The sequence below is a fragment of the Microcaecilia unicolor genome, chromosome 4 (assembly GCF_901765095.1).
Source record: "Microcaecilia unicolor chromosome 4, aMicUni1.1, whole genome shotgun sequence".
Classification (NCBI taxonomy): Eukaryota; Metazoa; Chordata; class Amphibia; order Gymnophiona; family Siphonopidae; genus Microcaecilia; species Microcaecilia unicolor.
In genome coordinates, this window is record NC_044034.1 from 122,204,999 (window position 1) to 122,220,330 (window position 15,332).

The 15,332-nt window shown below is 43.0% G+C and overlaps 1 protein-coding gene across 4 annotated transcripts in view; it reads right to left on the bottom strand.

The window, feature by feature from the left end:
- Window positions 1-15,332, bottom strand: part of LMO7 (LIM domain 7) — a 398,841-nt gene that overhangs the window by 86,201 nt on the left and 297,308 nt on the right. For 2 of the 4 annotated variants that reach the window (XM_030200598.1, XM_030200600.1), the window contains exon 9: window positions 7,759-7,788. The exons of 1 other annotated variant lie outside the window; for it this stretch is intronic. In XM_030200598.1, the coding sequence (XP_030056458.1) occupies window positions 7,759-7,788 (30 nt within the window). Of the gene's footprint in view, window positions 1-7,758; window positions 7,789-8,965; window positions 9,665-10,019; window positions 10,197-11,248; window positions 11,537-11,853; window positions 12,148-15,332 lie in introns of all 4 variants that reach the window. One more of the 4 variants, XM_030200597.1, reaches the window with a different exon arrangement.

The window sequence follows — 15,332 nt, forward strand, 5'->3', positions numbered from 1 at the left end:
ATAAAGTACAGTGTTTCCCAAGTCAGTCCTTGAGTACCCCTTGCCAGGCAGGTTTTCTAAGATATTCACAATGAATATGCATGAAATTGATTTGTATACACTGCCTCCATTGTATGCAAATCTTTCATGAATATTCATCGTCGATATCCTGAAAACCTGACTGGTAAGGGGGTACTCCAGGAAAGACTTGGGAAACACTGAAATAGTACACCTATTTCTCAAACACAAGTGAAACAAATTGCTTTGATGTTTCACTTATATATACTGTCATCTACCAATATTTGCTTATTTCTGATCTGACGAAGAAGGGCAACCTTCGAAAGCTAATCAAGAAATGTATTAAGTTATGTCCAATAAAAAAGGTATCATCTTATTTTCTTTTCCATGTTTTATTTTGTTTTATTTCTGTTGATTACCTTTAAAAGTGGACTAACCCAGCTACCACACCTCTCTACTCAAAACACAAGTTAAATACACTTACAAATTGTGAACATTAATAGTTTGAAAAACATGCACACTTAACATGTTTATGAAGGTAGTTTTAGGAACTGGCAGAATCATGCAACACTACAAATTCTATGAAACACATTCCATGAAGCAAAACAAACATGCAAACAAAAGTTAGGAGCAATGGCAGCATGAAACGCAAGCTTCAGTAACACCAGTTATCACTCTGTAAGGTCACGAAAAAGTTCTTTCACCTTTAAAGAAGGCTTAAATCCCCTTAGCTGAACTCTGTTTAACATTTTCACCCTTATATTTTGGTGGCCAGTTTTTAAAATAGCCTGTCTAGGTGCATCTTTTCCTGTGGATAGTTTTTCAAAAGGAAATAGTGCACAGAGATTCAAAAATTCAATTTACGTACAATTCCCTATTCCAACCTAAATATATCCACGAGTATCTTCTAGTATCATTGAAAGCAAATGCATCGTGGACGTAACTCTTAAGGGAAGCAAGTTTCTGATGCGTATTTTACCTGGATAAATTGTTTTCAAAATTTGCCCTTTAAGTACACACATCACAGTGAGGAAAAAATGGAGAGAGAAATGTTCTGGATTAAAGGTTGCATACTAGCATTTAAGAATGGAGTTTTTAAAAAAAGGCAACTAACCAAAAATGACTATATGAAAAGTTTCTCTAATTTTTAACAAAAGTTGCAGTGTTTGTCATTGGAACTCTGCACCGGGGAATAAACCAAGTTATTTTCTGTCAAAGGTGAAGAACCTGACAAATGCACAAAAATAGCCCCCACCCTCCTTTCTCCCACAAAAAAATGTTTCCCTAAGGTGCAAGCCCTCAATGCTGAATAAATGTTCTGGAATGCAATGTTATTTATATTGTATCAGCATTGTGCAAACTAAATAGGATTGCCTATAAGAAACCAGCTACATCCCCGTCAAGCTGTAATCAGGCCTGCCTATGAAACAGTTTTCATATCCCTGCTAGACAGACTACATAGAAACCGTGATAAGAGCCTGTACGTCTAGCCCCGTCTTTGGCCGTTTTCAAATCCAGGCTAAAAGCCCACCTCTTTAACACTGCTTTTGACTCCTAACCAATACTCCACTTGCCCTGTACCCCTTTTATCACCACCTCGCTTTAATTCCCTTACCTCCTAGTTGTTCTGTGTGTTTGTCCTATTTAGATTGTGAGCTCTTTGAGCAGGGACTGTCTTTTCGTGTATGATGTACAGCGCTGCTTGTGCCTTGTGCTATAGAAGTGATAAGCAGTAGCAGTATAAGAGATCTGCCTTGATACAGTCTGAGTGTGACCACAATATTAAACTTGCACACTTATCACAGGGAACCATACCATCACTTCTCCTCAAGCCTCTAGCTGAGCTGTTAAGGTTGAAGGACACCAGTTCACATCTGAGCAGATGACATACACACTACTCATAACAATTTGAATAAACTGACTGCCTAACAAGTGACAAGACTGGACATACAACAAAATCTGGACTAAGTTTACTGACATACGCTACCATATTAGCACATTCTAACACCATTAATGTGCATTAATTAATGGGGTCTACTGTATAATACGGGAGCTGTCAAATAACACAAATTAATGTGTCAACAAGTAGTAACAATAGAACACTAATTTACAGTACGTAAACCTAGCCCTCTGTAAGTAAAGCAGATTCTGTGGGCTCCTAATGCAAACTGCTAAGAAACAGACATCAAAACCTCTTTTCAGACCTACAAACTCCCCCCTATCACAAGTCAGGAATCTCAGGATACTACTGTTGTTCAGACAACCTTGAAATAGTGCTATCATCTGCAGCAACTACATATCTTCTCCACATATATCGAGAAGCTGAGTATGATCACAGCAGTCCACAGTGGAGGAGTAGCCTCCCAGGAGAACTGGGTTCAATTCCCACAGCAGCTTCTTGCGTCTCTAAGCAAGTCACCACTTAATCCTCCAATACCTGTATATAATATCAACTGCTTTGATTAGTAACCACAGAAAAGGCAGAACACCAAATCCCATTCCCTTTCCCATGCCTTACCATGGCATGGCTAGATTACTATAACGCCCTATACATTAGTCTGACTGCAAAGAGTTTGCACCAGTCCAATTCATTCAGAATGCTGAAAGTAGTGTAACCTAATCACATTTACTGTAAGGCACTGTAGAAACTGTATAATTATTTGGAAGCCCGGGCCTGAGACTTAGGTTCAGGCTCTAAAAATGACAAGAAAAGTACAGGCCATTAGCCGAAATTTGAACTCTGAAGTTCCAGCAAACTCTTGAGCTATTGGGACACACCATGCAGCAAAATAAAGAAGGACCATGCAGCTAAATGAGGAAGGAGCTAGGGGGCAGAAACTTTCTCAGGGCCAGGTACAGGTCTTGCTTAAACTTGTGGTTAAACTAAGCTAAAGTTAAAAACATGTTTACAAGATAGTACTACTCATTAGCATAGCCAATTAGTGATAACCATGACATTAGCACAGATCCAATTAGATGTATTTACTGTCATATTATCCATATCCTGAGTAGACCTATAAAAATCAGTGTATTTCCTGGTTTAAGCCAGAGAGAAGGGTTGCCACTCTCTCTCTCCAGGGGAAACCAATGTGACCAGCAGAATTGACAAATTACCTAATTGCTTTCCCATGTAAAACCTTTGATTGGTAAAAGAAATTATAAAAGACTAAGATTCAGATAGCACCTGTTTGCAGCTGGATTACTGTATTCCTATAACTAATTGATTGTACATGCCTGTCAGTAAGTAAATAAATTGATAACTGTTGGAACTAAAATATCTCTCCTACTGTTTGTTATAATCTATTATTAACACCCTCTTTAGTTTAGTTCAGTATAGACCCACTGATTTATCCAGAGATGCAGGTCAGATGTGGAGGTCTTATAAATAGCCTTCTCAGAGTTCTACCTGGTGTATAACAGTAAGACTTAACCATACCCCAAAACACCCAAGTTTATTTCAAAACCCTCTCTAGTCTTTAAGGCCGTCAGAGGGAATGGGCCACAGTACTTAAATAGGTTAACCCTCTAAAGTTTTCCCATCCTTATCTGTACCCTTCAAAAGGAAACCACGCCATATTTTTTTGTTACATTTGTACCCCGCACTTTCCCACTCATGGCAGGCTCAATGCGGCTTACATGGGGCAATGGAGGGTTAAGTGACTTGCCCAGAGTCACAAGGAGCTGCCTGTGCCTGAAGTGGGAATCGAACTCAGCAAGCCTTTTCAGGAGTAGCCCCCGGGGAACTGATTCCAAGAGAGGCTTCACTAACTGAAGTCTATCTCTACTTCAGAATACAGGCGAAAGCTTGACCCTTCTCCCAAGGCTCAGTGTATGTAGTGACTAGCGAGCCACTCACACTGCATTAAGAGTCTTACAGCAGTACTCTCTGAGATCAACTGCCATATTCATAAGAACATAATAGCCGTACTGGGTCAGACCAATGATCCATCTAGCCAAGTATCCTGCTTCCAGCAGTGGCCAATCTAGGTCACAATTACCTGGCAGAAACCCAACTGATAGCACCAATCCATGCTACCAATCCCAGGGCAAGCAGTGGCTTCCCCCATTGTTCATCTCAATAACAGACTATGGACATTTCCTCCAGGAACCTGTACAAACCTTTTTTAAACCGGGATACATTAACCATTGTTACCATATCCTCTGGCAACAAGTTCCCGAGCTTAACTATTCTTTGAGTGAAAACAATATTTCCTCCCATTTGTTTAAAAAATATTTCATCAAGTGTCCCCTGGTCTTTGTACTTTTTGCATGAGTGAAAAATCAATTCACTTCCACCCACTCAAGATTTTGTATGCCTCTATTATATCCCCCCTCAGTTGTCTGTTTTCCAAGCTGAACAGCCCTAACCTCTTCAGCCTTTCCTCATATGGGAGCAACTATAAATTTAACCACCCACTTATGTGAATGCCTTTGTCATATCCATTGTCTACGTTCCAACTGTACCTCTCTTCTACCTATTAAGATTTGTATCATGCCGACATTTTATGTTTCTGTGCTGTTTTATAACATACCTTACAGACATTATCCTATTGCAACTATTGCTATAATTTATCTATTCAAGTTTACTTGACTGTTCTGTGCAGACATTTGGTCATTTAATTATAGTGATTGCTGTTACTACAATAAGTTGGCTATGCTGAGCGACACTTGTACACCACTTTGATGAAGGCAGTTAATAAAGCTTAATGAAAATGTCAAAATTTAAAACTTGAAAATAAAAAGCCCATCATGTTTTTATTATTTCTGCTTCCAATTGCCTACTCTAAAAAGCAAACATTTCATCCACCACCAAATTGTAGAAGCTAATACCCTTCTACTGATGGCCAGGAATAGCGTTAAAGCTTCAATATGAAGCAGCATTCAAGACTGACAAGCATTTTAAAATTAATGTATTAGAAAAGGAAATAAATACTGTGCAATTTAGGGGGTGGAGGGAGAGATTTTAAGCTATTAGCCTACCACAAATGTTTTCCCTAACACCTGTGGAATTTGAGAAACAGGCAGTGCCGTAGTGGGGGCGGCTGGCACCCGTGGCGGGTCGCCGCCGCGCACCCCCCCCCCCCGGGTGCAGCACGGTGCCCCCCCTCTGGCACGCACCCCCCCCCCCCCCCGGAGCGCATTGTAACTTACTTTGGCAGCGAGGGGCAGGCGGGAGGACCGATCCGCCCCCGAGCCCACGTCGCTGGGAGCTGCGTCGGCTCCATTGGTTCCTTGCTCTCTCTGCCCCGGAACAGGAAGTAACCTGTTCCGAGGCAGAGGGAGCAAGGAACCAACGGAGACGACACCCCCCCAGCGGCGTGCACCCGGGGCGGACCGCCCCCCCCCCTTCCTACGCCACTGGAAACAGGGATTAACTGCTTCTAAATTTTCAGCTTGATGTTAGCCTGTTTCACAAGGTGGGGAGAATAATTTCCTGAAGACCACAAAATTGGAGAGAACAACGAATCTCACAGAGGAACCAAAACTGGAAAATGGATCAGGCGCTCCAAACGGAGACTAAGGCACACTCGATATACAGTCTAATCTTCAAAACCCCACCTTTAGGCATGTAAAATACAAGACTCTTTATGCTTCGTCCTTCCCCTTCATCAGCACAAAATCCTGGAATGTCCTGCCACGACAGCTTAAGGAGCTCATCGACCATCAGCAGTCCAAGAAGTCCTTAAAGACTTTCTTATTCGCCAAGGCTTATTCCCCTGGCTACTCCTCTGTTTAACCTCTACCATTTGTTGGCTCTTCACCCCGTCCTTTGCCCGTGTCATCCCGTGTACCTTCCCCTCCTGTCACATTCTGTTTCTGTGCCATCTCTATATTGAATTGTATACTCTTGACTTAATGTAAGCCACATTGCACCTGCTTATGTGGGAAAATGTGGGGTACAAATGCACCAAATAAATAAAAAACAATCTTTTATTGGTGATTCATAGAGATGACTCGACACAGTGCCATGTTTCAGCACAAACGTGCCTGCCTCAGGAATCCTGTTGTATGTATAAGTTCATATAGCAAGATTTGATAAAACAGTCTTGAAAAAGACCATTGTATTGAAAAAGGCAGTTAGAAATACTTGCACTCCCAGCAAGTGCTGGTAGGATCTGTCTGCCAAGATTTGATAGCTGATAAGGGTCTTGAAAAAGACCGTTGTATTGAAGAAAGAAATACTCATGAGGAAACATGGTACCATGTTGAGAATAATTTTCTAACCAAGTACTCAGGCTGTTAAGGCACAAGCACAGATTCTGCATTTATTTTACAAAGAGAAATACATGTGTTGATGTGCTTCTAATAAACTCACCCCAGAGATTTTATGTTCTTTTGTTTGCTTTGTGTCTCAAATTTTCTATTAAAGCTAGTAAACCCATTAAATATACCATTTAGACATAAAGAGGCAGTGTCATATCAAAGTCTGGAGGGTGATGGTAAAAAGTAGGAGTATACCATACGGAGGAGAAGTAGCCTAATGGTTAGTGCAACTAGCTTTGATCCTGGCGACCTGGGTTCGATTCCCCCTACAGCTCCTTGTGACCTTGGGCAAGTCACCTAACCCTCCATTGCCCCAGGTACAAAAAACTTATTTGTGAGCCCTCTAGGGCTGTGTAGTCTAGTAGTGCTATAGAAATAATTAATAGTAGTAATACTACATTTTCTACTCTTTGTCCTAATTTTGTCTGGTTCATATACCTGGCCTAGTACTGTAGCTACATACAAGGCGGACCAAACCTATTTACAGCTCCTCTTTCAGGCACTGCAAACAGCACATAATTGGCAGCCTCAAAGTCTTGCATTCTGAAGCAACATACATGCACAGTTATCACTAAACTGTTGCCTGGCTTCTCCACTGCAGATTCTGGTATACATGCAGCCATTGGAAAGGGGGGGGGGGGGGGGGGGGGGAGAGAAGCCACAGATGCCGTGGCACCTCACAAATTTTCCTTCCTCTTCCCCACCTCGGCCTCTAGCACTTTTCTTTTAATTCCCGTGCTAAGTATTGATTCCTTACATCTCTCTATCAGGAGGCAAGACAGCAATCTGCTTTGCAAATGAACTTGTGACCAACTGGTGCAGGGCCTTGAACATCTACGTATGCTCAAGGTCTGCCAGCTTCCACTCCCCTTCCTCAATCAAGAAGTTGAAAGGGGCTGAAGCCAGTAGGCCTTGAGTATGAACAAGGCCTAGTGCTGGCCAGCCACGAAGCCATATTGTTGAGCAGATTGCAGTGTCACCGTCCGGGGGGAAATGGTAATAATCAATAGTGTGGGAGGATGAAGAAAGATACTAAGGGGGGGTGGGGGAAGAAGGAAGGAAAGAAATGCTGGTTACCACATGGGGGTGATTGGGGGAAGGGAAGAAAGGCAAGATATGCTGGATTACCGTGGGGGGAGCAAGGGAGACAAATGCCGAAGTGGTAAGTGAAGTGAGGGGAAGAAAAACGCTGGAACCACAGGAGGGGCAAGGGAGGGGGTTTGAGAGGCAGGGAAGGAGAGAAATTGACACTATGGACAGTGGAGGAGTATTTGAGAGGGAGAGATAGAGATGCTGGATGCCATAAAGGCAGGTGGACTATGGGATAATAGGTTAAGGGAAGGGGAAATGCTGGGGTTAGGGGTGGAGTTGGGGTGCAACTTGGGTACCCCCAAACAAAAAAGCGTTCCACTACCCTGCATGCAGCACACATTCAGGCTGACACAATGACACAGAAAACTCTGCAGAAGCAATTTCATGCGTGAAGCACAGACTTACCCATCATCAAAGGAAAGCTTTTGGAACAGTCTGAGAAACCAGAGAAAACCAAAAATTCAGACATCTTTTTTTCCTTTAATGCATAGAACATCTTATAAGCAAAAAGGTTATAGCATGCATGGAGTAAGCTTTTTTATCTGAAAGCAACTTAACACAAATGCAAGGCAAAACATCAACCAAGACTATAATGTTTTATTATAGTACATACCCCTAGTGACAGTCAAGTCTACTACAAAGTTTATTAAACCATGGGTGATACAATTTGCTGCAGATTTATAGAGCAAAAAAGTTTACAGTTACTGTGTTAAGCTTGAATGCCCAAGACAAAAATTTGTAACAACAAAAAAATAATTTAAAAATAATAATTAAAAAAAAGACATCACACATCAATATATGCAATACTGTATTTGCAAAGAAAAATTTTAGAAGTATGGAAAATATGCCAGTTTTCAAAGACCAACCCATCATAAGGATACGGTTCTCAGATAAGACTCTCTTGGGAGGAAACAAAGGAAAACTTGCTTGCACGCATAGCTCAAATACATTGTTCACTGAAAAGCAACATTCCTTATGGTTATTGAACCCATACACTGGAGTGATACTGCAAGGCAAAACAGAATAAATGTACCTATTCAAGGCATGGTCTTGCAAAGCCTACTGCACTATTCAAATGCAAAATTATTTGCATGTGTGTGAATCCTGGATACAGTCGAACACTTCACACAATGGGGACCCTCTTATAGCAAGAAATAGACTGTATTGCATATATTTTTACATTTTCAAAAACCAAGGACAAACGTTGCAAATTAACAAGACACTGAGCATGCAATGTCCAAGCTGTTCAACTACTTCACAGGCATAATTGCTGGCATCAGGGCTGCCAAGAGGGGGTGGGGTGGGGTGAGCAAGATTCCCCTGGCCAGGCCTCCAAGGGGGCCCCATGCTGGCAAGGCTTCTGGAGGCAGGCAGAAGGCTCTGCTCTTTCAGTCTCTCTCCTGCTCCTGGGTGTCAGGACAAGGGCGATTGCGTTAACATGATAACCTGAGTCCTGGCACACAGGAACAGGAGAGTGACAAACCGAGGGAAGAGCAGACGTAGGAAGGTAAGGGGGGGGGGGGCGACGGCAGCAGCTCGACTGGGGAGGGGCAGTGGCCCTGCCCCAGTTCTGTCTCTCGGCAGCCCTGGCTGGCATGAATACCATTCTGACCTCTCAACCAGCTGCCGTTTCTTGTGCCTCATTCTGCTGGCCTCCCGGATGGACTCCCATTTTTTCCAGTCCTCCTCGTTACAAGGACCAGGAATAAAACTTTGTTGTACAGCGCCCACAACTTGCCAAGTGCCAATCTTTCTAGACAGCATATCATCTCTTTTTTGTTGTTCTGAAGGTACTATAATCCTGCCTTGGCGACGTTCCTCCCCCGATTTAGTGGCTCTCTTAATTGGGCAGAGAAATTTCATCTGTATTTCCTCTGGAAGCGTCCATGGCTCTGGAAAAGGTACAGCGTGGTATTTGTCTGGTGCACCTGACAAAGGCACTTCCGTTTGCTGTTTTTCACCTCTGCGAACAATCATGTCATCCTTCTCTAAGTCTGGAATCTCACTATCCTTTGTTAGAAGTACTATGTCTTTCTCTAGAGGACATTCTTCAGCAGGGGTTCTTCGAAGACCCACTTCCATGACTTGATTGACATGGAAAGCTCCAATTTTACGTGCAAAGAGATCATCATTCTCCAAGTCTGGGTTCACATACCCATTCACATTGTCATCTTTGTTGCATCCTGGTGTAAAAACTTTCTTTGCGCAAGTTACAACCCTGGGGCCAGCGCTGGGATTGGTTTTGGGTTTAGTTTCAGATGAGAGGTAATCAGCAGCAAATTTTTGCAAGGCCTGCAGTATTTTAAACTGACTGAAGTAAGCAAAAGGAAGAAAAGAAGGAAAGCAGAGCCTCATTAAAGTACAGAGAAAAAAAAAAACATATGAAGACAAGAACATTTAGACTGGGTTGGAGAAGAACAGAAGGTTACTTTCAGACCTTTCTGTGCTATTGAATACATTAAGATTGTTTCATGCATTTGTACAAATATAAGATGCTGCAAATTCACTATTTAAAAAAAAATATGTTCTTCACACTTCCAATTATTCTTAACAGAGTACAAGGCATGAAATGTTTGGATGCTACTGATCTCACAGACAACATAGCTGTGGATGATGCAATAAGCCACAGGACACAACAGCAGTTTAAGACATTCATTCATATCAACCTGGGCTGATCAGAAGCATCAGCAGCTCCCCCTCTTGCAGCTTTCGCCACGTGACAACTGGGGTAGCCCGAATCTCTTCTGAAATCCATGCCGAGACCATGGCCCACTCTCTGCTCACCACTAATGACTTGGCTTCTTTCACAGGCCAAGTCATCATCTTCAGACTCAGACCTCCTACTATAGCAAAAGCAGGAAATAGAATGAATTGAAGAGAAGGTGTGCTCCTTTACATAACATGTCTACAAAGTGTACAATTCACATCCTGACAGGCAGGCCTTATTTCTTAGGACTATTTACAAAGCTTTAAGTTCATAAAAGGAGTCTATTTTACTTTCAATTTAGAGTAGCTGCCTGTGCTACTAAAAGCAAAGGGTTCTTTACCTGAAGTAGCACTAAACCCAGCCATCCAGAAAGTTAGCTAGGCTCAAAAGCTCCTCCCAAGGTGTGTATAGAACCAAGATAGCATTATACACACCTGGCTAGATAAATAACAAAAAGTTTGTTTGTGCCAGGGACACACCGTTCCTGTGCTCTAGTGCTCCAAACCCCTCCTATCAGACTGATTTCTCAAGAGAAAATTCACGACAAAATACAGAGGATGAGTAAAATTCAATCAGCTGTCTACCCCCCTCCCCACAACAAACGGTAAATAAGTTAGGGACCCTTTCACTAATGTGTGCTAAGTTTTTGCAGTTACCGCATGTCTTCCAGTTACTACACTTAAAAGCTTTCTCAGCATGTTAAGACTATTTGCAGTTCATGCAGAGTGCTTAATACCCCTTCATGAGGCAATGTTCATTGCACCTGTGCTAACTGCACAGGTGTGTGTGGTAAGTATCGTACACTAACTGCAGAGTAGAGTCGATACCTATTCTCTACCCATAACCTACCCACTTCCCACCCCTAACGCAGTATGCAGTTGATACATGAATTAGCGCTCGCTGTTGTGCCAGTACAGTAACTTGTTAATTTGCAAATTAACTACTTAACGCACTTTAAGCAAAGGGACCTGAAATAGTTTTCTCCTTATAACAGCATGCAACACCCACTTGGAGCATTCCAACATACACTGCTTCAGGGTGGACCTAGGCTAAATGTTTAAAGTAGACAAAAAAAAAAAAAAAATCAGAGGAACAGGCCAGAAACTAAAGAATTTAAAAAGCAGAGGCACAGCCAGAGTGAATGCTTAAGGGTTTGGGGACAGTTATATTAATCTGTAGAAAACGGACCTGAATCCTTGAAACTCCTTGTACCAGGGTCTAGTACGCGATCCACTTTTGATTTTTCCCCAACATAACTCCTCTTCTGGGGTCCAATATTTGGGCAGAAACGTACCAAACAAAACATTTGAGCTAGGTGCTGGCAGGTTCAGTCTGTGGGTATAGAGTTCATATTTTCCAAGATCTGGGATACGTGTTATGCACTCTTCCTTATCCGAGTTATGGGTAGCGGGATTCTGGGCACCTTTCAGTGCTGATCCAGTGTAGACTTTAGCACCTGAACTCTGCCTCTGGAGACTGTTCAAAATGTCCATTTAATATAATTATTTTGTGCAGCTAGACATACCATATAAGCACAGAACACATGCTTTTTTCGCAGAATGCAGGTTAGTTCTCATTTTTCACTGGAGAACAGCTGCATGGTTATAATAAAAGCTTTTTATATCATGTGAAGAATTCAAAAATCAATCAAGACAGAAAATAGGCTTGATGACTAAAAACAGTTAGTGGCCCTGTTAATAAAGAAATGCATTAAACAAGCCTTATTTGCAGTTATTGTTAAGATTAAAAGGTCCGACAAGCAGAAACTATTCAGATCCTGATTAGCATCTGACCTTCTCTGTTCTTTTAGAGCTGCAACTAAAGATCCAGATGAAGGAGACTCTTTGGAAAGTGGCTTTGTCGAGTCTTTTTTCCGTATGTAAAGGTGACTCCATGCAGTAGGATTCAAAGGACTGCTACCCAATTGGAACCTATGCGTCACTAAATCATCCATAACAAGGACCGAAGGCCTTGTGCTTTCTGCTGAATCAGAGCCAGTGTCGTAGTGAGAGACAGATGTTGCAATGTCAGGTTTTACCTGGTCATTTTGACATGGAGTCACCAAATTCCTGTAGTCTCCATTAGAGCTAATTGAAAAATTCAAGACAGTAAAACAAAGTATCAACTGTCCCACAAACTGAAGCATTCCCCCTCCCCAACATTCTTAAAGTTGGAAACAAAAGTAATTTGAAAACCAATTACTTGAGCTGTAGAATATAAAGTAAGACCTGAAACACTTTTAAAGCTAACTGTTCACCATCACCAATATTGTTAATTATTAATCATTCAACTATTGAAAAGTGAGGTGGCGATTAGAGAATGACACAGTTACAGTTACCGCGGATATACCGCAGTAAATCCGCAGTAATGGAAACACTGTAAAAAATATTCTCGCAGATGCGGGAACAAACCTTTTTACCGCCCCGCAGAAATGGTAAAAAGCCTTGTTCCTACTGTCAAAAAAAAAATCCTCTCCTCTCCGCAGGTGTCACCACTTACACTTTCCTGCAGTCATCCAGCACAGAAAAAAAAAGCTTATCATCAAACAGGAAGTTGCAATAGAGAGGGCGGCAATTGGCAGGAGGAAAGCCACAGAGCTGGCCTCGGTGAATTGCTGCCAGCTGGCTGCAGGAAAGGCAGTGTGCTTACTTATCTTATTGACGCTGCCAGCGGCCCAAAAACTGAAGGACAGTGGTGCAGGGAACCAGAAAGGAGCAAGTAGGAAAGAGCTGACCGAGGAGGTTAGATTGAGAACCGGAGATGGCATAACGGCTGAAGCACATGAGGTAAGTAGTCTCCCTTCCCTCTCCTCTGCACAGCCATCATCCCCATTCACCCAAACTAAGCAAGCAAACCTATGAGCTGCTGTGTCCATGTTGCAGAGGAGTAGCCTAGTGGTTAGTGCAGTGGACTTTGATCCTGGGGAACTGAGTTCGATTCCCACTGCAGCTCCTTGTGACTCTGGGCAAGTCACTTAACTCTCTATTGCCCCTGGTACAAATAAGTACCTGAATATACTATGTAAACCGCTTTGAATGTAGTTGCAAAAACCACAGAAAGGCGGTATATCAAGTCCCATTTCCCTTTCCCTCCCCTCTATTGTTACTAGCATTTTAATTTGATCTCACTTATATTTTCATGCATGCCAGCTTGTGCAGCACAGGGATGTACAAAGAGGGAGCATTAGTTTCCATCCGTTAGAGTAGTAATTAGTTCTAAATTGTAAACCATTGTGTCATTTGGAGGGGCTGGTTATATGGTGTCAGACTTGTGAGTTCTTGTACCAAGTAGAGTGCTGCTGAGCCCGGTACCCAGACCAGGTTCTGCTTGGCGGCTGGACAACCCCAGGTTTCACCTGTGCTGACTGCCATTCCCCAGAGGTTGAGCCCCTAGGTGCGAGCGGCCTGCAGGACTTACGGGATGGAGCTGGAAGCGGGGTGATGAATGTATCGGCCAGGCAGGCAGCAGGCCAAGAGAGTAATCCAGATGCAGGCGAAAGTCAGTAGGCATGTGGCAGGCAAGAGAGTAATCCAGGTACAGGCGTAAGTCAGTAGGCATGTGGCAGGCAAGAGAGTAATCCAGGTACAGGCGAAAGTCAGTAAGCAGGTGGCAGGCAGAAGAGTAATTCAGGTACAGGCAAGTCAGCAATGAGGGACCGGTATCTAAGAAGCAGACTACAGAGTTAGAAACTCCTACCAAAGTAGAAGCCGAAGCATGGAGTCCAGGGAAAGCTCAGCTGATAAAGTGCTGGCATCTGACATCAGCAGGGAGAAGGGGCACAGCCATAGGACAAGAGCAGGGGAAGGAGGAACCGGAAGACCAACGGGAGAGAAGCAAGGGAAGCCAGGCAGAGAGAGAGCAGAAACAGGTGCATGGAAACCAAGCAATTAAGGAGCCTGCAACCACCGCTTTCTGAACAAACCCAGAGAGAACTACACACACATGGCTCAGGCACTGCCAGTCAACTGTGCGTGTCGACGGGACCCCGCGCAGCCCGAGGACGCCGCTTGCGTTCAGGTAGGGGACATGACATAGGGACACCCTGTATTCGTGCAGAAATGTTTTCACCTATCCAAGATGGCTTCCAGACTGGACGTGTGAGCGTGAGCTCCGGAGATTTTCTGATTTGGATTTGTGCCACGGAGCGCTCCCCTAAGAAATAGGGAAGAGAAAAGGAAAAACTGTTGCTCCTACCTCTCTGAGCACAGTTTTGGGTCCCGCCATGTCGCAGCCCACGTTAGAAAACTTTGGTATCCGACCACCGGGACCGAGGGATCCTGCTTCTAGAACTTCCGTACCGCTATCAACGGAACACATGCAGAGTGAGTAACTCTGAGCCCTCCGACTGGTCTGACCCCGCCACAACCCGGAAGGAAAGCGAGAGCTGAGAATGGGTCGACTGAACAGACGTCTGAAGTGGGCGATTTGTCGTTGGCAATGAGAGGTCCAGCCTTTGCTTCAACTCCAGGTATTGTTACAACGGAAGGGGGATACTTGCCCCTGGCCTTAACTCAAGAAGAGATATTCTCTGGGTTAGGAGGTGGTGTGGAAAAACCAGCAATTGTCACTATGGACACGATCTAGGAAGCCATACAAGGGGTAAATGCATCCCTCCAACACATATTTAATTACACTCAAACTGAAATAAAACAACTGAATCAAAAAACTGACCAACTAGCCACTAAAGTTGAATCCCATCAGGCTGAAATGCAAACTTTTGACTCTAATTTTAAATTAATGCAAACTACAGTGGCGACGGTCATAAAAGGGAATAAAATCCAAGCACGAAAAATGGAATATATAGAAAATCAGTATAAGAGGGCTAATCTCAGGATATTGAGTTTTCCGATTTCACCTTTCATATTACCAGCAGAACTCTTAAAAAAATACTTTCTGGAAGTTCTGGACATTCCTTTAGAGAGTCACCCTTTGGTGACTAGAATGCAATATCTTAAAAAACCTATATCTCCGACAACAGTTCCAGAAACTCCACAAGATAATCTAACTGATTTTCTAGAACGATCTGAAATTTCAGATCGAGCAACTTTACTTGTTACGTTTGCATTGGAGATGGACAAAAACTTAATTTTGCGTTCTTACTTCAGAAAAATGAATGCTGTTTTCATGGGCGGGAAAATTCGAATCTTTCCTGACTTAGCTAAGGAAACTCAGACCAGGAGAAGGGACTTTTTGGTATATAAACCAAGAATCCTTTCCCTGGGAGGTACTTTTACTCTTCAATATCCATGTAGATGTATGATTTCCTTAAGTG